This window comes from Macaca fascicularis, chromosome 10 (genome assembly GCF_037993035.2).
Source record: "Macaca fascicularis isolate 582-1 chromosome 10, T2T-MFA8v1.1".
NCBI lineage: Eukaryota > Metazoa > Chordata > Mammalia > Primates > Cercopithecidae > Macaca > Macaca fascicularis.
Window position 1 is genome coordinate 102,274,575 of NC_088384.1, and position 23,497 is coordinate 102,298,071.

Sequence of the window (23,497 nt, forward strand, 5' to 3'; positions counted from 1 at the left end):
ATGGAGTCTTGCTCTGTCGCTCAGGCTGGAGTGCAATGGCACTATCTCAGCTCACTGCAACCTCTGCCTCCTGGGTTCGGGCAATTCTCCTGCCTCAACCTCCCCAGTAGCTGGGATTACAGGCACATGCCACCAAGCCCGGCTAATTTTTGTATTTTAGTAGAGATAGGGTTTCACCATGTTGACTAGGCTGGTGTCGAACTCCTGACCTCAAGTGATCCACCTGCTTTGGCCTCCCAAAGTGTTGGGATTACAGGCATGAGCCACGGTGCCCGGCTGTGATGTCTTAATCTAAGTCCTTCCTCTACATTAGGTTTTGCCCTCACACTCGTCACTGCTTTACATTATGTTACATGTGTACATGCTCATTTTCTATATTCTCTACTTCAATAAAAGTTCCATGAATGCAGAGCCTTAGATTTGCCTACTACTGCATTCCTAGTGCCTAGAACAGAACCAGGCACATAATAGGCACTCAATAAATAATTGTTGAATGAATGAGTGAACTGTCCCATTGAATTCTCACAACCATCACATGAGATGGGTATGACTCTCCCCTGTGCACATGGGGAAACTGAAGCTTTAAGAGCCCCAACCATTCTTGGAGCTCCACACCTGTATTTCACATGGCCTACTAGAAGTTCTAGGTGTTTCTTTCCCTGTTTTCTCTCATCTTAAAGCCAATATGGTTAAAGCTGAATTATTTAGCTCTGCCTCAGATTCCAGGGCATATTCACTCATTCCTCTGCTCTAGTAGCTTTCTTAATTTACACTCCTCCTGTTTCTGTTGGTGGTACCCCTTGCCTAGATGAATAAATCCTACTACGTGGAAAGAAACTCTGCCTCCTCCCTCAACCTAGTCCTGCAGATTCGTGTTGGCCCCAAAGGTTTGTCCTTTGCAGGATCTTACTGCCACCCCCATTCTCTCTTCTTGGCATCTCAATCAATCCTCCTACGAATTCTTCATCATCCCTGGCCTCCTAGCTAGACAGGTAGGTTAAGGAGTCTTGAGCGAGTGTCAAGAAAGGGCACAGGCTTTTGGTTTTTGCCCTTTGGGACTCTATGCTGGGCATCCTAGGCTCTAGGGCCTCCCTGCCTCCAATTCCTGCCTCTGAGCCAAGCTCTGTAGCAGCAGCCCAAGGGATCTTGTTAAAATGAAAACCAGAGCATGTCATTTCCTTGCTTAGAAGTCATCAATGAACCTGCACTGTCGGTGACGAGGAGGGGAAACTGGCACTCTCACACGTGACTCACGGGAGTGTCGTCTGGTACATTTCGGCATTATCTATCGAGATTCCAAATGCATATGCCCTTTGACCCAGCTTCTCCACTTCCTGAAAATTATCCTGCAGATATACTCACACAAGCACAAAATGATGTATGTGTGAGGTTATTCACTGTAGCATTGTTCGTTGTAGCAAAAGATTGGAAACAGCATAAGTGTCCACCGGTAGGGGACTGGTGAAATAAATTTTAGTGTATCCATAACACCCATTAAATAAGAGAATGAGGAAGCTCTTTATGTACTGATATGGAATAATCTTCAAGATGTATCGTCAAGTGAAAAAGGCAAGCCGTGTGTATAGTATGTTTATAGCTACCATTCATGTAAAAAAATAAAACAAATACATGTACTTTATTTTCTTGTACATGTACAGAATAGCTCTGGAAGATGCATGAGAAAATTACATTGGCTGTCTTGGGGATACAGACTGGGTGTCTGGGGGACTGGATGGGGTGAAGAATTGCTACTAAATGCCTGTTTGGACTTTTTGAATTTTGAACCTTGAGATGTATTATCTATTAAACATGACAATATTTTCGAGTGAATGAGTCTAAGATCTCATAGGATATATACACCAAGTGGCTACCTTTGGGGCTGCAATTACTGGGGATAGAGTGGGAAGCACTTTCTTTTTCTTTCTTTTTAGCATTTCTTTAATGTTTGAATGTTTTCTAAAATGTATTACTTTTGTGGGGAGAAAAAAAAATAACGAAGATACTTTGTGTGAGAGAATACAATTATAACTGTGCTTATGGATTGGAATCCTCTCCCTTCTCCCCCAGACAAAAGAAACACACAAAGAAAAACCCAAAACCCAAATCCATCAACTCCCCCCAACCCTACTTCCCAACTTTGTCCTTAGAATGAAATGCAAGCTCCTTAGTCTGGCTCGTACCAGCACAGCCAGGCCCCTGCCACCCTCTCGATGTCACCTCTCAACAAACCTGATTGCCCAAGCATGAGCTGCTTACAATTCCCCTCATGCCTCCAAGCTGTTCTGCTTCTCCCAACTTTGGCCTGCACCATACCCTCTACCTGGAATGCCCTTCTCTGAAATCTTGCTCTGGCAACACTTTCTTCCTCCTCCTCCTCCTCCTCCTCTACCCGGAATGCCCTTCTCTGAAATCTTGCTCTGGCAACACCTTCCTCCTCCTCCTCCTCCTCCTCCTCCTCCTCCTCCTCCTTCTTGACAGGATCTTGCTCTGTTGCTCAGGCTGGAGTGTGATGGTGCCATCATAGCTCATTGCAGCATCGACCTCCTGGGCTCAGGCAATCATTCCACCTCAGCCTCCTGAGTAGCTGGGACTACAGGCACCTGTCACTATGCCTAGCTAATTTTTTCTTTTTGTAGAGATGGGGTCTTCTCTGTGTTACCCAGGCTGGTCTCAAACTCCTGAACTCAAGCAATCCTTCCACCTTGGCCTCCCAAAGTCTTGGGATCACAGGGGTGAGCCACTGCACCCCGCAGACACTTTCTTATCCTTTTTAGATTGCTGCTACTGCATCCAAGAAGTCTTGCATCCAAATCCCCACATATCTGCCTGTCCTCCTGCCCCACAGGGCTGTGAGCCTCACAATGGCATTTGATAAACATTCTGTGCTGTCTGACATCTCATTCCCTGCCTTCACCCAAGCCAGGCCCCTCCTATCCCAGAAGCAGTCAGAGCACCCTGCCGGAATCAGCAGCCACTCCCAGCTGTGTGACCTCAAGTGAGTCACTTCACCTCTCTGGTCTTCAGTCTTCTCATCCTGTCCTCCTCACACTCCCCCAAGGCTTCTCAGAGATTAGTCAGGTTCTAATGTCACAGTGAGTGAAGTGGGGGACAGCGGGTGGCCGTGCTGCACCATCGTTTGATGGTGTTGGGGGGATAAGCAAGAAAGAAGCCACTCTTCCTTAAAGGTCTCTGTGTCTTAAACACCCTTCCTTAAAGATGCCTGTGTTTTTCCATCAGGTCCTTAACAACTGCCACGGGGGCAGAGCTCTCAAAACTGCTGAAACCAGCCGTCCTCCCTCCCCCAAACTACACTTGTGACCCCGGAAGAGCTCACACGCCTGCTTCAACTTAGCTCCAAGGACAAGCCACTTAGTTCGGACCTTTGAGGTCCTTTTAGGGCCTCACAGCACCCACAGCGGCTGCCTCCTGCCTTTCTGTTGCTCTTCCAGTTTTGGAAGAACCCCCCCATCCCATTCCTTTTCTGTTCCTCAGTCCTTCCCTCTTCCCGCCTGGCTGCCCCTCCCTCTCTGCGACCCTGGACTCCTGCTGTGCACAGGGTGCCCTCTGTGCTCTCCTCACAGCTGCTGGGACAGAAGGCTCAGAGCAGACGTCTGGGATGGTCCTCGCCCCGCCCCGCCCCTGACCCCGCCTCTGGCCCCGCCCCGCCCCTCACCGGTCTTGGGGTCCACGGTGAAGTGGTGCTCGCCGTCCAGCATGCTGTACACCAGCCGAGCGCTGCTGCCGTACGTGGGGTCATCCGCATCCGAGGCCATCACCTGCATCACCGACGTGCCTGGGCCCGGGGGACCAAGCGAGACAGGGGTCATCTGGGGCTGCCGAGCTCGTTCCCCCACTTCGCCTCACCCCAGGGAAGCTGGGAGGGGAGACCTGCGGGAGGCCATCGAAGACAGCCCCTCACGGTCCCCATCCCCACTCTGAGCCCCAACCCTCTTCCTGTTTTGAGACCTTTTTAGTGGCGCAAATGTGACCATGGAGTCAGATCTGGATTCAAGTCCCCTTGGGGTGGTTCCCAGCTGTAGGACTCTGGCAACGAAAGACAGCCTCTCTGAGTCTGTTACCTCTTCAGCAAAGCCAGTTGAATCCTAGTGCTTGGTTCATTAGGTTGAGGGGAAGAATTCTAAACTCCCAGCACAGAGCAGTTCAGAGAAGTTTCTCAATATGCCAACAATCATTATTGCCAGTTACAGTCATCACAGTCAGTTGGAGCCAGGATTGGAAACCAGGACCTGACTCCCAATGCAGGGGCCGTTCTACCCACTCCAGCTCCTACTGATTCTTCAAGGGACTTCTGCCTCCTCTCCCTGCATCATGGCGGTAGGGGACAGCCCAGAGGGACAGACCAGTTCATCGGGGGTCAGAGGCCTGTGTCTCTTGGCCCCTGGCAGGAGAGGGCAGTACCCAGCCTTCCCTTTGGAAAGTGGTTGGCTGCGGGCCCTGGTGCCCTCCTCGCCCCTCCCCCTGGGTGCCCAGACGGCCCACCCACAGACACACACACTTCTCCTCATGCTCTGCACGTAGACTGCTGGGTAGAGTATAAATTGGATAAAAGTCCATCAAACAGCAGCAATTAAGTTATTGATTTTCGACGCTGCCTCATTAAACTGGGAGCTTCTTTCGGTCCGTCCCAGAGATGGCTCTAATTTGACATCATGTTCAATTTGACGAAAGCAGGGCTTGGGACGTGAGGCTAGACCAAGTGGGGGTGGGGGTAAGGGTGGGGGAGGGTCAGGTGGAGGGGCCAACAAAGCCATTGAGTCCATCCAAACCTTTCCAGAAAGAAGAGGGTGAGGTGGAAGACTCAAGAGTGAGTCTTGGGGGTTCAGGATATGACCCGAAGGGGAGGAGATGGAGACCCCACCTCAGGGAGATGCCCTCTGCTGGGTGCCTGCCGGTGGGGCCAGGCAGGCCCCTCCTGGGGCTGGGCTGGGCTGGGCTCCCTGGGCCAGGAGGCCTGCATGCTGGGAGGTGAGGCCAGTTCACTGCCTGGTTAATGAGTGAGAATCTGGAAGTGCTACTGCAGCAATTCTGCTAAGCCCAGCCTGCCGCCCGCCTCTCCCGCCTCCAGCCTGGGGCCCTCTATCATTCCAGACAGACACATGTATTTATTTTTCACTCTTTTGCATTTCTCATTTCCCTCTCCAGGTTCCCCCTCCCAGCCACAGTCTCCTAAAACGTCCCTGCAATGCGCCTGTCTCTTTGGCCACTCCAGCTCCATGTCAACCATGTCAGAGTTACCCAGAGAAGCTGAGGAAGAGGGGCGGGCAAGTCCCTTCCCTCTGGATGCTGGTGCCCAGGGGTCTCCTACTCAGAGAGGACACAGCCCCAGGTGCCTCTTGCTGGTACAGAGAAAAGGGAAAGGAATTATGTCCTATTGAGCACTCATGACACACTGGCTTCACCAGCCACTTAAATCCATCATCTCTAATCCTCATAGTATCTCAGAGATGCAGAGTGGGTCCCCCCACCTAATATTATAAAGGAGGAATCAAGTCAGACAGGGGAAAAGATTTCACTGAAGGCACAGAGTAAGGAAGTGGTGGCATTTGAACCCGGGACTCTGGGATGCCAAGTCCCTTCTAGGAAGCAGTGTCAGCACAAGTATAGTGACTTTGGGGACAGTGGTCTGGTGCACTGAGTCACAACCAGCGATGGCACTGCCACTTATTAGAAGTTTGACCTTGGATCTATCATGAACCCATTTGTGCTTCAATCTCCTCATTTTGTGAAATGAGGGTGGTAGTATTACAAATCTCCTGAGATCATTTTGAGAATTCAGTTTCCACGTCCAGCACCGAGGACAGTGCCTGGACCATGCCAAGAGCCCAATAAGTGCAGGTTACTGTTGTCGTCTCAAGAGGCACAGCACGCCAGTACACAATGGCACAATTATGACTCCCTCACAGTGGTGCTGAAATGGGAGAAGATACGTAAAGCATCAGGCTCATGGTGGGTGCACAATAACTAGTGGCTGTTGTAATTGTTATGAGAGAGGGTCTCCCTGTCACTCCCCCGGCATGTCCCTCCCACTCCCTGGGCAAAGCACAATGCAGGGCTGAGTGACTCCCCAGAGACATGGCTGAGCTCTCTCTCTCCCTGGCTGCATCTCAGAGACTCCCGAGGGGATGATGGAATCATTTCCCCAATCCAGGATTCTTTATTGCAGCCATTACAGTTAATGCCGACACGTGGGAATGGTAAAGGGTCAGTGATTCACCACTGGTTTCCCAGGCCCCAGGGGAATGGCTTCCTTGGGCAACACACGCCCTCCCACCTTCTTTAGAAGTCAGCAGCTCGTGGCCGGGCGCGGTGGCTCAAGCCTGTAATCCCAGCACTTTGGGAGGCCGAGGCGGGTGGATCACGAGGTCAGGAGATCGAGACTATCCTGGCTAACATGGTGAAACCCCGTCTCTACTAAAAATACAAAAAACTAGCCGGGCGTGGTGGCGGGCGCCTGTAGTCTCAGCTACTTGGGAGGCTGAGGCGGGAGAATGGCGTGAACCCGGGAGGCGGAGCTTGCAGTGAGCCGAGATCACGCCACTGCACTTCAGCCTGGGAGACACAGCGAGACTCCGTCTCAAAAAAAAAAAAAAAAAAAAAAAAAAAAAAAAAAAAAAAAAAAAGAAGTCAGCAGCTCCCCAGAATTGGCCGACAAAAGGGTGCCAGGCTTGTAGCTACTGTGGGACCACTTCGAGGGGGGGTTCTACAGGTTCAGCAGTTTATATTTCACAGTGCCCCATCATGTCCATTCTCTCCTGCAGACTTCACACCAGCTCTGTGACATAGATGCAGTGGTTTGTTGGTGAGTCAGCTCTGAGGGGTGAAGGGGTGGGGAGGAGTGCCCTGCTTTGTAATGTTTGCTGATTTCCATGGTGTAAATATTCTCACCATGGCCCAGTTTCAAGCTACCAACATGATATCAACTGGCCCACAAAACTCCTGAAAATCAAAGTGTGGCTCTCATGAGCTGGTATGAGCTGACTCCAGCACACCCCTGCCCCGTTCCTATTTCACAGCTGAGGAGACTGCTATGCACAGTGAAGGGTGCAAATATGAATTAATAATGAAATCCATTATGAATTATGTATCGTTATTCAATAACTGATAAAGATAGTTTCCATTTATTAAATAACAACTTTGTACTAGATACTATGATATAAGCCCTTTTTGTATGTGATAGAATTTACAAAACAAGGCCTTCAGATAAGCTTTTAATATTTTCACTTTAAAGAGGAGGAAATGGAGGCTGAGTGAAGTTAAGTAATGAACCTCTTAGTGTTTCCATTTCCTCATTAGTGAGACGGGTAAGAATACTACTAAACTCGTGGATCACTGTGAGAACTCAGATTTCTATGCTCAGCACCAAGGACAGTACCTTGACAAGTTCACCTGGTGCAGAAGAGCGGCAGGTTTCAAACCCACGTGGATCTGATGTCAAAGCCCACATATATCCTGCCTTAGAGGTAGGAGGAGGGGCTGCTTGGAGTAGAAGTAGATAGGTGGGAGAGAGAGAGAGGGAAGACTCAGACACAGGAGCAGGGGAGGGAAGAGGAGGGGAAGGACAGGAACTGGGTTTAGATTCTCCCTCCCCTACAGCTGGTTCAAGCCCTGACTTCCAGAAGTAGAGCTGGGACTGGTTGACGGGAGCGGGCTGCCGTCTGTGGTGCTGCCGCCCAGTCCTTCTGCTAAGTGGTGGTTAGGGGCCTAGGTCCAGGCTGGAATGGGAAGGGTTGCCCAACTGATTCTTGGCTAAACAGGATCTCAGGGCCCATGGATCCATGTGGAATGTTATATATGGAAAGGCTGGTCCTTGAAGGGCACAGAAACTGAGCTTCTCAACTTGGCAGCACATTAGAATCTCTTGAGAACTTTAAATAACATTGATGCAGAGCCCCATCCCTGACCAAGTAAATAGGACTCTTGGGGAGGAGCGCAGGCAAAGGTATTTTCACAATCTCCAGAGTGCATCTAAAGTGCCTCTCGGTCTAAAAACTGATGCCCTAAACCCAACCCCTCACTGAACTGATGAGAAAACTGAGTCACAGAGGGGCTCAATGACTTCCCCAGGGACACATCATTAGTAAGCAGTAGGGAAAGATTCAAACTCAGGTCTGCCTAGCCAGCATGCTGCCCTCCTGGACTAATTGAGCCTGTTCTGAGACTGACACCTGGAAGGAAGCAGGTAGGATGATGTTGCCACCAAGTCATCAGAGCTCTTTCCAGCTGAAGTCAGCATGAGAAGTCGGACACTCTTTAGAGGAGATGCCCCTCACATCTCCATGGAGACTGGGTGGGCTTTGGCATCACAGAGTCCTGGTTTCAAGTCCCACCACTTCCTCACTCTACACCGTCAGTGAGATCTTTTACCTTTTCTGATCCATTTCCTCACCTGTAACATTAAGGGGTGCCCATTCTGAGTCTCTGAGCTGCTATGAGGACTAGAGATGATGGATTTAAGGACCCTGTGTGTCATGGGTGCCTAACAGAAGTTCATTCCTTTCCCTTCTCTCCATATTATCAGAAGGCACCTGGGGCTGTGCCTCCCTGAGTAGGAGACCCCTGGACACCAGCATCAGGAGGGAGGGGGCTTGCCTACTCCTCATCTCTGGGTTGTTCTGACTTGGTTTGTTGTGGAACAAGAATTGGAATGTGTGTCCTGGATCCCAGGCCAGAATTCTTTCTTTTCTTATCCCTTAGTCCTTGCTATCTGTGAGGTGCAGTTGAGGCTCCAGACTCAAGCTCCAGAGCCCCCAGGAGGAGCCCTCCAGCTGGTTCTGGGAGTGGATGGTGCTGCATGGAGTGGAGCTCAGGGATTACAGACATAAATTCTCATTCCAGCCCTGTCCTTGGCTTTGTGTGGCTGTGGGAAAATCTTCCCAATCTATTGGGCCTCAGTTCCCCTTCTGTAAAAATGGAGATAACACTTTATCATTCTTGCCTCCCTGGGTGTGGGAGACCCCTTAATGAGAGAAAGAGATGAAGCACTTTGGAAAAGAACAGAGTTCTCAGCCGAGGTGACCACGTGTCATTATTATGAAGACGTTTGTAATTATTACCATCCTGCCTCTTCCCTACCTCCTTTCGCCACCCCACTGGGCCTGGGGAAACCCTAGGCTCACATTTAGCTTCTCAAACATTTATAAAAAATGAGTCCCACCCCTGCTGCTGCCAGCACTGTTCAGAATGCTTTCTATTAAAAATTAAACACCACTTGTCGAGTCTCTGGGAACGCTCAGATTACACAGGAAACAAGCCCCCTCTCAACATCCACCCCTGCTGCCCTCCTCCCAACTCCCTCTTCTATCATCACTTAGAATACCGGCTGGCTGGGCTGGCCTTGACCCTGCTTCCAGCCTCCCAGCCAGGGCAGCCTAATGCAGATGAATGACACACAGGAGATGCAGGAAAGTGGCTGCATGGGAGGAGGCAGGTCCAGAGACAAGTGACAGAGAAGGCGGCACAGAGAGAGGGGTCAAGAAAGTGGGTAAGAGACAGAGAAAGGAGGGTCAGAGGGACAGAAGTCTGTGGGGCAGAGACAGAGAGAAAGCGGTAGAAACACAGAGGTTAAGTAGGAAATCAGAGGAATCCAGAAACAGAGACAGAGCAAATAGAACAGAGACAGCGGTACATACAGAGCAGGAAGAGGGGGCAGAGCAGGAGGGAGAACTAGGAGAGGAAGGTGAGGTTTGGCCTGGTGGGGTGAGGGACCTCCTGCATTGCGAGCACCTTCCTCTAGAGTCTCCAGGGAATGCGAAACACCCTCCTCTTCTCACCCTTTCTTTCCTTATGGATCCTGGCCATGGACTTGCCCATCCAGGCAACCCCTGAGTGTGTGTGTGTGTATCTGCTATGTCCTCCTGAGAGAGAGCACTCTCATATCCCAAACTGAGACCCACAAGCTCTTCTGTCCTCTCAACATTTACCAGGCCCTCTGTTAGGCAGTCCCGTGACTTTGTTTGTTTTGGACTGCAACATTTTAAGTATCTGTGATAGCATCCTTCTACCCATGGCAGAAAGCAAACATTTTTGCTTATGATTCAGTTCCATTCATTCTCTCAACATCTACAGAGCACCTGCTATGTGCTAGACCCTCGAGGGCAGGATGGTAGCTCTATCACCTTTGCACCCTAATGCTGTGTGGCCACAGGGCCTGGCATACAGAGAGTGCTCATATTTGTTGAATGATTTGTTGATGGAAAAGACAAAAAGAGACAGGGATATATTCCTCCCTGTCCAGATTACCTGGGCCAGGGGACCGACTCCTGAGGGCCAGGGCCTCTGCTCCTGTCTGCTGCTTCTCCCCACCAGAAGCCTCCTGTCCTGTTCCCCACAGCCCGGGTGGTGAGAGCCAGTGCCGTTGCTAGGCAAGGAGATATTGCACGTATAGATCTTCCTGGACTTTAATTAAAAACATCTTTAGAAGTTGTCTCTGCAGAGACCAGCGATTGATTCCTGGCTTGGGCCTGCGGGCTGCTGAGCTACACTCTCTCCAGCTATAGACGGGACAATTGGAGGCTCCCAGCCTGCCGCTGCCCTCTCCAAATGATATCCTTGGGGAACACACTCCTTCCTGCCTTCCTCCTTTCCTCTCTGTTCCCCCAAGCACCGAATTTAAGAATCAGATAGTGTGCTCTCCCAGTTTTACTTTCCTTCCCCTCTTGAGCCTCAGTTTCCATAGCTGTAAAATGGGGATGTCAGTACTTAACCCAAGAGAGTCCCTAGGAGGCTGAAATGAGATTAGGGATGTGAAAGTGAATTTTCAAGCTGCAAAGTTCTGTGCAAGAAATGGTTGCGACTCTTTCCTCAAAGAAAGCTATGGATGCTGAGCCAAGGAACTCAAGTTCTGGTTTCCGCTTCTGGGTCTAGTTCTGGCTTCAGCTCTTACTGTGGAACCTCAGAAAAATCACTGCATTTATTTCTGTATCAGTAACATGAAGACACTAATACCGATCCTGCTTATTCCCCAGGATTGTGAGAATAAAGAGAAATAGCTCTGTGAACGCAAGGCTTGCTGATCGCTATTATTTAGTAAATATCCAAATAAATGCAGGCTGTACAACCAAACAGTCTTTTCCCATCTGTTAAAGATGCTGCTCACAGAGGAATTGAAATAGGTGGAAAAGTGCCCATTTCCACATTCTGTTGAGCCCTAATCCCATGGTCTGGCAATGTCAATTCTATGGCATGTGCGCTATGACATTCTCCTTCCTTTGCCCATGGCAGACATCACCAATCCATCATGGCATTCTTTCCTACCAAGGCTGAATGAGATCTTAGAGTCCTTCTCAATACAGCCCGACAGTCACTACCAATTGATCTGAGTTAGCACAAGAGATGAAACTGATCTGCTACCACTTTGAGGTCAGGGGTGGTGTCTTGCTCATCTGTGATCTCCACATACCTAGCAAAGTTCTATGTACCTAGTAAGCCTAATATGTGTTTACTGAATTAAAAACAACTACTTCTCTATCCTCCGTGGGGCTATGTATAAAGTAGGTGCTAATAAATGTTTGCTAAGTTGGGTGACTCATCTTTGCAAGCCCTACAGAGCCAAGTACATTGGAGGCCTTGTGTATAATGGGTGCTAATAAACATTTGTGGATTTAATTGAATTACTTATCTTTACATCCCCTGCAGTGCCCAGAATAAAGTAGTGGTTAGTAAATGCACATTGAATTGAATTTATCATTTCTATCTCTGGTATCTTCAATAGTGCCAGGCATAGTATCTTGCACAAGGTTGGCATGAATAAGTAGGAGGAGTTGAGCTGGGTGTGGGAGACCTGTGAAATCCTCTTGCCATCCCATGGTCAGGTTGTGACAGCCTAGGGAAGGGGTGTGGCTCCCTGACACTGAAAGAGTGTCTAGTCCAGTTCTTCTCTATTAAAACTTACTCCCTGTTGACACATTCAGCCTCAAGCTGTAAATTCCCTCTCTCTGTTGACTTCCAAAGTTGTATCTTTAGCCTCATCTCTCTCCTGACGTCCAGACTCATAGATCCAACTGTCACCTTGACATCTGAACTTGGACGTCCAATAGACACCTCAATCTTAACTTACCCAAGAATGAATTCTTAATTTATTCTGCAAACTTGCTCTTCCTGGAGCAGTCCCCATCTCAGCCACAGTAGCTCCATCCATTCAGTTGCTCAGGCTCAAAACTTCAGCATCATCCTTGTCTCCTCTGCCTCTTACTCCCCACATCCAATCCCTCACAAACCCTGTTGGCTCTACCTTCAATGTACATCCAGAATTCCATCTCGTCTCACCATCCACACTGGTCCAAGTCACTATCACCTCTTGCTGCACTATTGCAATTGCTTCCTCATTGGCCTCCCTACTTCCAACCTTGCCTCCTACAGTCTGTTTTCAACATGGCAGCCAACAAGTCATTCTTTTAAAATATAAGCTGGATTCAATTACTCCTCTGTTCTCCGTCTCACTCAAAGTACAACCAAAAACCTTTCAATGGCTACCAAGTCCTGCGCGATCCATTGTCTGAGGTATTCAGACTCCAGATATTCTCCCACTTACTTCTCCTCAGCCACAGACCTCCCTGCTATTCCTCAAATAAAATGACAAACATGCTACGCCTCAGGACCTTTGCACTTGTGGTTCTCTCTGCCTGGAACATTCTTCTTGTAGCTTAGGGGTTGTCCAAGTATGGTCTCCACACCAGCAGCATTAGGGAGTTTGTTAGAAATGCAGACATTTCTAACAGTCCAGACCTCCTGAGCCAGAAAGACTGGGGGAACAAGGGCAGCAATTTGTGTTTTAACAAACCCTCCAGGTAATGTGGATGCACAAAAAAGTTTGAAAACCACTTTTTGACCGAGCTCCTTGGTTCCCTTCCTTCAGATCTTTATTCAGAAATGTCCTCTTTCAGAAAGAGAGGCCTTCCCTGACCCCTCTGTCTAAAATAGCACTCCCCCAAATTGTTCCTAACTCCTTTACTCCTTTATTCTGCATAGTACTCACACCATCAGGCATATTAATATTCATTATATATGTGTGCATATATATATATATATATAGAGAGAGAGAGAGAGAGAGAGAGAGAGAGAGAGAGTCTCGCACTGTCACTCAGGCTGGAGTGCAGTGGCATGATCTCTGCTCTAGGCAACCTCTGCCTCCCTGGCTCAAGCAATTCTCCTGCCTCAGCCTCCCAAGTAGCTGGGACTACAGGTGTATGCCACCATGCCTGGCTAATTTTTTAAAATATTTTAGTAGAGATGGGGTTTCACCATGTTGCCCAACTGGTCTTGAACTCCTGAGATCAGGCAATTCGCCCACCTTGGCCTCCCAAAGTGTGAGGATTACAGGCGTGGACCACTGCACCTGGCCTATTTTATATTTTTAATTATTTATTTGCATATTACACATTTGCTTATCTCTGTCCTGATTCTCTCCTGCTATAGTATGTAGGTTTCCTAAGAATCCCCAATGCCTGGAACAGTGCCTGGCACATAGCAGGCGCTCAATAAACATCTGATGCTTGAATGAACCCTCTCTATGCTCAGAAGGGAACTTGGGGTCCAGAGGGGGCAGGAAGTCGACCAAGGTCATGCAGGGAGTCAGGCATCCTGACTATCAACTCAGGACCCACTTGGCTACATGAGGCTTAACATGACTGGTGTGCCCCTGCTCAGAAGCGTGGCTCATTGGAGGCCCCCGGCACACTTCCCTTCCCTTTTAAGCTGTGAGTGGTTTAATTTGCAAGCGCTGCTGCCTTTCATGTCCCAAGCTGCGTCCCTGCTCCCTCTGATCTCTGAAGCTGCCCGGACCCTGGTACTGCTTGTTGGCCCCGCCCTCCGCAGCCGGATCAGGAGGTTCAGTAATTGTGACTGATTTTCAAAGCTGCCTGGAGTCTCTGCAAGCACCCTGGTGTCAGATTTGCTTCCCCTTCAAATAGTTGCTCAAATGAAATAAACTAATTTAATTTCTGCTTCTCCCTTCCCCCTCCTGAGTTCCCAGCTGGTCCAAATTGAGTCCCCCTCCCTCTCGACCTTTTTCCTGAGTGGACTGTGAGAGTCAGTGGGCTGGGAGAGGGAGTCAAGACAGGGCTGGTTCTCCATAGGCTGGTGCTCATAAACTGGGGGCTGCCTCTGCCTCCTACTCTCTGCGTGACCTTGGATGAGTCCTTGCCCTTCTCTTGATCTCAGTTTCCCCACCTGTGAAACAAGGACCCTTGCCATTCCAACAACCTGGCAGCCATGCCCAGCAACTTGCTCTGTCACTGACTTGCTATGTGACTGTAGATACTTTCTTCTCTCTGAGCCTCAGTGTTCCCATCTGTTCAATGGGAATGCTACCATCAGTCCTGCCACCTCTCAGAGTCGCAGTGAGAGTGAAGTGGTCATGGAGGAGCCACCATGGTGGAGATGAGGCTGCTCTTCCCCCGGCACCTCCCCATCCTCAGCCCTTCTCCACAGTGCAGCAGAGGGAATTTTCTAAAATGCAAGTCTTCCCACGTCACTCCCTCGTTCAAGCCTTTCCCAGGCTACCTGCTTTCCTCTAGTCCTTCAGATGGGGCTCCTGCTTCCTTCTCTAGCATCTGCTCGCCCCACCTTTCTGGTCTTTTTTATGCAGAAATGTGCAGGTCAGTTTTAGGTGAAGGGGGACAGGGCTGTGAGTTTAAGTCAGTAGGTAGGGGCTGCTGGACCTAGAAAGTCAGGGACTTGCTGCATGACCTTGGACATGTCACTGCCTCTCTGAGGCCCAATTTCCCCATTTGCAAAATTAATTGCTAAGTTCTTGCCAGGCTCTGAAATTCCATATGTCTTTGCCATTGATAATATCCAAATTTATCTCTCCAGCCCAGACCCTCTCCGAACCTGGATATTCAATTGTCTTGTTCAAGATCTCCACTCGGCAGCCTAATATGTTTTTCTAACTTAACATACTTCACACCAAACTCCTAATTTCCTCTCATCCCCCAAATCTATCTCAGTAAAGAGAAATCCATCTATTTAATTGCTCAGGTTACAATCCTAAGAGTCATCCTTGAGTTTTCTTTCTCTCACACTCCATATCCAATCCATTAGCAATTTCCATTATCCAATCCATTATGCTTTCAGAATATATCCAGAAGGAGACCTCTTTTCAACACCTCCACTGGTACCATCTTGTTCCAAGCCACCATCACTTCCTGTTCACAGGCCACCTGCTTCTGCTCTTGCCCTTTTTTCTTTCCATCTATTCTTCATGGAACAGCCGTGGGGTCCTGATCATGTCATTCTTCTGAGCAAGACCTCCCACTGACGTCTCAGTTTGCTCAGCATAAAAGGCAATGCCCTGGCTATGGTGTCCATGGCTGCATGATCTGGTCATCTTGTTTTTTCTTGGCAGAATTCAACCCCAGGACCTTTGCATGTGGCATTCCCTCTGCCTGGAATGCTCTTCCCCCAGGGCCACACTCTCACTTCCTCCAGGTCTTCAGAGAAGCCTTACTGCACCAATGATCTAGTTGTTCACTTGCTTATTGTCTGTCTTCCTTAGGAAGAATGGGCCCTCCATGAGAGTAGGGAATCTTCTGCCTTTTCACTGCCATGTTCCCAGGGCCTAGCCCATAGTATGTACTCAATAAATATTTGTTCAATGAATGAATATACTCATATAGACACAACATGTCACATGCACACACAGGCCTTAAAGTGCTTCTTGGCTAGGTGTGTGTGTGCACATCTGCATATATATGTGGAACACACATGTACATCAGGCATGCATGCATGCCTGTGTGTGTACACCAGTCTGCACCCACATCCACAGCCTCATTGTTCCCTATTTCCCCCTCATCCCTTGCCCACCATTCTCTCTGGTTCACCTTCTCCTCTTCCCTTACTGGCTGCTTGCTCATTATCCCAGCAAGCTGCCAGATTTGGCTCAACCTGGGGAAGCTGGGCTGACAGCACTCTCTCCCTAGAGCCCAAGTACTCCTGGCCTCTGACACGCAGCCATACAGCTGGGAGGTCCAGGGAGGCACAGCGTCCAACCTTTGGCCACAGCGAGTCAGCAATGGAGCGTGGCTTAAGACCTAGGGCAGCAGCTTCTTGTCTAGCCTGGCTTGCAGATAACTTCGAGCAACATGGTGGGAAGGAGATGGCGGCTACTGGCTTGTGCCCCTCACCCCATGACTCCAGTTTCTACCACAGCCCCAGAAGCCCTGAGCTAAGTGAGGCCTTGATGGTCAGAAACGGTCTGGGGGTTTCATGGTCATGCAGAGTCATGCAGCTTTAGCCTCAGTGTCCTGCTCCTGTGTGCATGGCCCTTTCTGAGTATGGCTGTGTCTGATGTCTACACAGAGATGTATATTGTGTGTGTGCACTTCACTTTCTATGGGCATAATCATGTGTGCAGTGCTCCTGTGTGTGTGCAGTCATACCCAGGTAAGTGCAACTGAATCTGTGTCTGGGGGCTCAGCCATCTCTGTATGAGGCTCTGTCCCTAGCTGGCTGGGTTTTTGGTGAGCTGTGGCTTTCTCTGAGCTATAGACAGAGCTGCCTGTCTCATTCATCTGCCTGTGCCCATGCCTGTCTACAGCTGCACACCAGGGGAGCTGGACCCCAGGATGCTCATGTCTGCTTGTGGCTTTTGCCTCTGTCTCTGTACATGGCTGAGTCTGTGCAGAAGCGCTATCTGCATAAGGGCCCGTTTCCTGCCTAGGGTTGTGCATGGCTATGTCAGGGTGTGCACTCGTGGGTCTGAGTGTATGGTTGGGCCCTGTTTCAGCTGTGTCCCAATCTAGCTGTTCCCAGTGGTGGGTGTGGCTGAAGATGGGAGTATGTCCGTGTGGAGGTTGTTGTCAAGGGCTGTGCTGTATCTGTTCATGTGCAGCTGAACTTTTGTGAAGGGCTCTGTCAAGGCGTCCAGACATGCCTGTGTGTGTGACTCTGTCCAGCTGTGCCCGTGTGTGTGATTCTGTCCAGCTGTGCCCGTGTGTGTGATTCTGTCCAGCTGTGCCTGTGTGTGTGACTCTGTCCAGCTGTGCCTGTGTTGGGGACTGGATCTATGAATGGGGTTGTATACCACTGTAGTGGTGAGTTGTATGTGGGGCTGGGCTTGTGCATGTGGCATGTCCAGATCTGTGGCTGTGCCTACATATGTGACTGGGTGTGGCTGTATGAGCATGTCTGAGGGCATCACTGTGTCCACATGCAGATCTACATTCATGGGGGAGCTGTGTCCATGGAAGTGGCTGAGGTCATGTGTGTGGTTTTGTCCAGGACTATGCTTGACCCCAGGGGGCACTTGAGCTCACATCTGTACCCTGTATCCTGGGTCAGCAGGCTCTGTCTTTCCTGTCCCTCCCAGAGGATCAGCTACTCCCCTTCCCAGCAGGCTCCACTCCCCTTGGGGATCACCTTGATCCCACCCCCCACTCCCAGGGCCCACAGCCCACCTGTGGGCGAGAGTTCGGCCACGCTGCCAATATAGGGGCCGTGCAGGAAGCGGGGCTCACTGTCATTGATGTCCTGCACCTTGATGATGAACTCCGACTCGGGCTCCAGTAGGCGGTTGGTGGCGCGATCCCGAGCCTGGGCCCGCAGCGTGTAGAAGGTTTTCTGCTCGCGGTCCAGGCGCTCCATGGCATGAATGTCGCCTGTCAGCTCGTCGATCAGGAAAATGGTCCCAGCACCCTCGCCTGAGATGGTGTACTTGATGGCCCCGTCACCCTCGTCAGAGTCGGAGTGGATCTGGGGAGGCAGAGAGGAAGGCAAGGTGGAGGCTGAGGAGGAAGCTCCTCTTGGCTTCACCGTCCCATGCCATTGGCTGCCTATTCCTAAGCCCATCTCTTCTCCAACACATACACATCTTTAGTGAGGACACTGAGGCCCAGCAGCCACGCTCACTTACATCCCGGGCCTGGAGTGTTTCCTCAGTCCTCTGGGGCCCTCCCTGTCCCTGGACTCTACTTTCCCCTCTGCATTCAGAGCTATCAGCCTTGGAGGCAGATCTGAACATGGCCTCCCTGCTTACGACCCTCCAGTGGCTTCCCATTGCCTTCACATAGAAGTCCAGCACCACTTCCACACCTCTCTCCCCTTTAGCACGTGCAGCCCTGAGGATCCTGCCTTGAGTCCTGTCCTTGTTTCTCTGCCCTTGGAAAGTCTACTCATCTTGCAAAGTGCAACAAAAATGCCACCTCTTTCAGAAAACTTTTCTGGATCCTCAGTCTCTCCCCACCTCCGGGATCTCTCAGTACATCAAGCCATCGTGATCATGTTCAGCCTTGTAGGATGGCTGTAGCCAACACTTCTCAAACTCTACTATGCATGCAGTTCACCTGGGGATCTTGTTAAAATGCAGATTCTGACTCAGTAGGTCTGGGGCCAGGCCTCAGACTTTGCATTTCTAACAAACTTCCAGGCTGCTGGTCCATGAGCTCACTGTGAATTACAGGTCCACCGCTCCCTAGACTCTGCACCACAGGAGGTTGGGGTGGCATCTTCCTCATCTTGGTATATGGAGAACCAGGCTCAAGACACGGCACATGGCAGGGAGTGAAGGGAGAGAGGAGGAAGGGATGTCAATTGAAAGAGCACCTTCTATGTGCTAGGCACTGGCTAAGCAATTTATGTACTTTTCTAGTTCAAGATGCTTTTTTAAAAAACCTGCTAGAGTAGGTTTTGCTATCTTTATTTTACAGATTTTTTTCCCCATTTCCTAATGAAGATTGGAGAAGTGGAATGGGTTCTTCAAGGTCAGGCCACTGGAAGAGCTGGTCTGACTCCACACTGGGCTTTCCTATTCCATCTAAAGCCTCCAGAGAGGAGCCCAGGGCAGGGGAGAGACAGTGCAACCTGGCCCAGCCTTGGCTCTGACATCTCCTCCCTGTGCATCCTCACCCATCACTTTGCCTCTCTGGCTCTCAGTTGCTTCATCTGTAACATGGGAATCATATTAGCATCTTCCTCCCAGAGGTACTGAGGGGTTTGCTGAGTTGAGAATCCACACAAGGCCCTTAGCAGGTGTTACCAGGTGACATTTACAATATTTAACAGCCAGCATGGTGGGTGCACTGCCCAGGCAGTGGTACTGCAGCAGGATCCCTGCTGGGCCAGGCAGGAGCCCTTTGGTTGCTGGATCACAGAGAGGCCCAAGGGGCTGAGAGAGTTGGGGCGAGGGAGAGGAGAGGGACTATTTACTACAAGTATGGAGGTTTTTCATGGTTTTAACAACCAGTACAACTATACCAGTTTGTACTAGCTGAAAATCAGCCCCGTCTGAGACATAATGAGTGCCCAATAAATGGTAGCTATCGTTATTATTATATTATTACTAAATGTTAGCTATATATAACCAGGATTTAATCTAGGCAATATTAGGCTCCAGATTCCAGGCTATTTCCACTGCCCTGAGATCTCTTGGGTGAGGAACCAGCAAGAAGTCTGTTTTCTTGCAATCAGAAACACCTAAGTCCTTATCTTCCAATGCCCAAATCTCCCAGGCAGCTTCGCGCAGAGGAAAATCCATTCCGATGAAGCTAATGGCTTTGGGCAGGTCCCTGCTCCTCTCTAAGCTTCCATGGAGATGGAGTGTGAATGAGAGAACCCTAAAGTTCCTTTCAGGCTGGGGTGCTGTGGACCCCAGCCCACTCAGCAGAACAGGTGCCCATGAAGTCATCACGAAGGGGGACAAAAGCCCATCCCCTGCCACGCAGGAGGAGCCGGGGTATAAATTCTGCTGGTAGAACTTTGTGTCTGAAAGGTGGATTATAGAAGTGCCATTTGGAAGATTGAATGGCCCATAAACATTTTCATATTTCATTAGCCGATTAATGGGCATCTCTCTCTTTTTGGCGAGTCTGCTGATTCTCAGCAGAAATTGCGGGGACTAAATGGAGGCGTCTGGTGGAACCTTTCCGGGTCCCCGTCCTGTTATAGATTGCCCCAATTAATGCCCGTCCTGGGCTCCACTGAGAAGCCTTCTTCCTGTCCAGTTACTGTTAATAGATTTCTCATAAGTGGCTGGATTGTAAAAACCTCATAACTCAGTTTAATGCCCCCAATAAAATTATTTCAGGACATCAGCCCTGAATCATTGGCAGTGCTGAGGATGAGGAGACCTGTCTCTCCTGTTTGCTGTTTATACATTTTTTCTACCATTGCCCCAGGGGAGATGGGGTGAGAGGGGGTGATTCTGTTCCCTTTTGGGGTGGCTCTATCTGCTTCCCAGTCTGATCTGTTGTCAGCTTATTTCATCAGCAAACACTTCTGAGCAGTGTGATAGAATAGACGCCATTCGAAGAGATGCTTAACAGCTATAATCTTATTAGTCTTCATCATTGTCCTGTGAAACATTATCATTCCCATTTCTCAGGTTAGAAAACTGAGGCACAGAGAGGGGAAGTCATGTGCTGTGTCAGGTGGCTAACTGCGGGAAGCACGCTCCTGACTCTACTACTCACTAATGTTGGGACCATAGGTTTGTCCATTTTACCTCTCTGAGCCCCTGTGTTTCCACCTGAGAAATCAGACCGAGCCCTACTTGGCACAGGTGTGGGGAGGATTAGATGAGAGCATGTTTACATTGACTTAAGCACTCTGCTAATGGTTGTTTCCTTCCCTTTCCATCTCCTGGCTCTCCATCATGTCCCTGCAGCCCTTGACGTTTTAACTCAGATCCCAGGCAGGGCTCACTTATGAGTGAGGAATGGAGAGGAGGGAGTAGAGCCTATGGTGATGTCATCTTCTGTGGAATATGATGCAGAGCTCACCCTGGGGCCTACTGGCTGCTCTCTGGGGACCGCAGAGTCAGACAGGGGCAATCGGCCTGGGCAGGAGCTAAGATCTGGGAGTTACGAATTCAGGCCCAGCTGGGCTGCCTTCCCTGCCTGCCTGGGTCCCAGCTCCAGAGTGAAGGGGGAATGCCTGTGGCTCTGCCCTAAGAAGATATTTCTCAGGACTCTCAGCTGTGAGTGGAGGATGGAAGACGGTGCTCTCATTTATTGAGCACCCACTATGTGTCACACATGTGTTGCAGGCCATCTGCAGAAATTGAGCTTGACTTTGTGGGGTTTGCAAACGTATCCCTATTTTCCAGGTGAAGAGACTGAGGTGGCCCCAGGTCTGTTTGACTCCAAAGTCCAGTTTGGTTTCTCTGCAGTCTCTGGGAATCTGGCTAGTCTGCTTACAATGCCTGTAGCAGAGGATGAGGGAGAAAAGGGGAAGGAGTGGGCTACCGGGTGGCCACTGGGCTGCACAGCTTGGACAGTGGCCTTGACACCAGTCTTTTGCCCTGTGCCCTGCAGGCCACAGTCATCGGTGGCCTCTTCTCTCTAAGCCTCCATTTTACCATTTGGAAAAGAACCTCAAGCCACACATCAGGAAAGATTACGTGCTTTGGAGTCAGAATCAGCTCTGTACCAGCTTCAGCTTTGCCAGCAACCTGTGCACGCGCCTGGGCAAGTGGCTACCCTTCTCTGAGCCTCAGTTTTCTCATCTGTAAATGGGGCTGATATTGCTTCACCATATATATTCTGAAGATTCATAAGATAATATATGGAAGCTCCTTGCGCTTAGTAGGTGCTCAATGTAAATTAGTTCCCTCTCCTTTTCCTGTGCTGGTCTCAGGAGGGGTTGAGGGGTCACCTAGTTCATCCCCTATCTCCTGATACAAGAACCACACAGACTCAAATCCTGACCTACTGGAGATCTAGGGGCCATGATCCAATCAATGCCTTCTTGTCTTTCAAATTCAGCTTGTTTCCTCCTCCAGGCAGCCCTCTCAGATGCCCTCTTATTTGGTTGAAGAGACCTCACCTACTCCGTTCCTGCCCCGTACACAAACCCCTCCACTCCACACCCTCCTGTAACTTCTAGTGTTGCACATCTGTGTCCCCAGCTGTCATGGGCCTCAAGGTATGGACTAAGTTAGGTTTGTCTATGTCAGAACTCTCTGTGCCTGGCACGCACTAGGTACCCTGACAATACCTGCAGAGAAAATACAGGGGGTGGCAAAGTTGAATGTGTGTGTGTGTGTGCGCGCACGTGAGTGTGAGTTTGCAAGCTCCTTGAGGGTCAAGCATCTGGCTGTTTATTCCAACTCCCCAGCACCCAGCACGGGGCACAGCACCAAACATATTGAATACATGAATAATAAAGTATACAACTGTCATCAGACTCCCCCAGTTGTCTTCTGGGATTTCTGCTTAATTCAGCCACTCTTAAATCCCAGGTACACATGGACAATCGCTGGGAACCTAAAACACACCAGGCACAGTTCTAGACCCTTGACTGCTATCTCACTGATGTCTCATCTTGTGCATCAGAACTTACTCTCTCCCCATTGTGTAGGTGGGCAAACTGAGGCCCAGAGAGGGTCTAAACCCCACCTAAAGTCACACAGGTGATGAGAGACGGCTCCAAAGCCTGACACCACATTCAGAGTTCTTTCTACCACATCAAGTGTGGCCAGCCTTGGAGGAGAAATCCCCCTCAAGCCCCATCCCTTGATCATAAACAACACGAAAAACACAAGAGTGATGGTTTCTCATCCCAGGGGGCTGAAAAATGGGATTTATGAAGCCATTAATTACTTCCTCCTAATTAAATCAAAATTAAATGCGAGCAGAGGTACGTTTTCCTTATTAAAGACAATTAAACGGACAGTGCGGCTACGCAAATAAAATGAGTCCAGGATTTAAACGGAAAGCAAATCAAATAAAAAGCCTCCCCGGAATGAGGGGTCTGTTCACAACCGTGCTACTCGTAAACCAGGAGTTCATCAATTTTCTTTAAATATTAGCAACTTAATTAAATCTGCTCTCCTCCCCACTTTAATCCTGCCGTATATCTAAAATAGATCTCACCGCCTACAGGAGTTGGTCATAAGTGCTGACCCCATAACTCTATCTTTTTTTTAAAAAAATTAAAAATCCTACAAAATCCACATCCAGCTGACAGAAGCCTCGGGGGAAATTACCGTTCGGAAAAGGGATTAGTCAGAGTACCCAGATTTTATGGAAATGCTGGGAGGTTGCTTTGAGGGTGGGTGTCGTGAGAAGGTCGGGGAGAGGTGGGCCAGGGTTGCCAATGGGGGCAGGGCCGCAGAAGGAGCTGTTCGTGTGGGGTCTGGGTGACAACCGCGGGGCCCAGCAGTTCCTGTGGGTGCTGACAGAAGCCTGGCGGCGAGTGATGGAGGAGGTGGTTGTAAAATAGGTTACCGTCGGGCGCCTGGGGTTCACTCTGCGGATGGTGCTGTTGCTAAGCTACCTTTAGAATTCGACAAGGACGGATGCTCCGAGCGGCTCCCTGGGGTGGGGGAAACCAGGAAGCAGTGAATTAACTGAAACCGTGGTGAAGTCCTTTCTTCCTGAAGAGTGAGAGAGCGTGGTATAAGAATGTGTGTTTGCATTCACGTGTGTGCCCACACAAGCACTCGTACATACGAGGGACTCAGCTGGAAAGGGGACAGGTGGCTTTTAAAAGCCCAAGCTCGTATTCCTAGGGTGGGGAGGGGTGGGCTAATGACAAACTTCCC

General features: G+C 49.8%; 1 protein-coding gene across 5 annotated transcripts in view; it reads right to left on the reverse strand.

Moving 5' to 3' along the window:
- The window catches only part of CDH22 (cadherin 22), a 135,171-nt gene that overhangs the window by 49,794 nt on the left and 61,880 nt on the right, over positions 1–23,497 (reverse strand). For all 5 annotated transcript variants that reach the window (XR_012419475.1, XM_045363047.3, XM_045363046.3 and 2 more), the window contains exons 3-4: positions 17,415–17,709; positions 3,674–3,793 (exon numbers count right to left, since the gene is read on the reverse strand). Coding sequence is in view for 4 of the 5 variants with exons in the window: in XM_045363047.3 (XP_045218982.2) it covers positions 3,674–3,793; positions 17,415–17,709 (415 nt within the window). In the remaining variant the exon portion in view is untranslated. The remainder of the gene's footprint in view (positions 1–3,673; positions 3,794–17,414; positions 17,710–23,497) is intronic.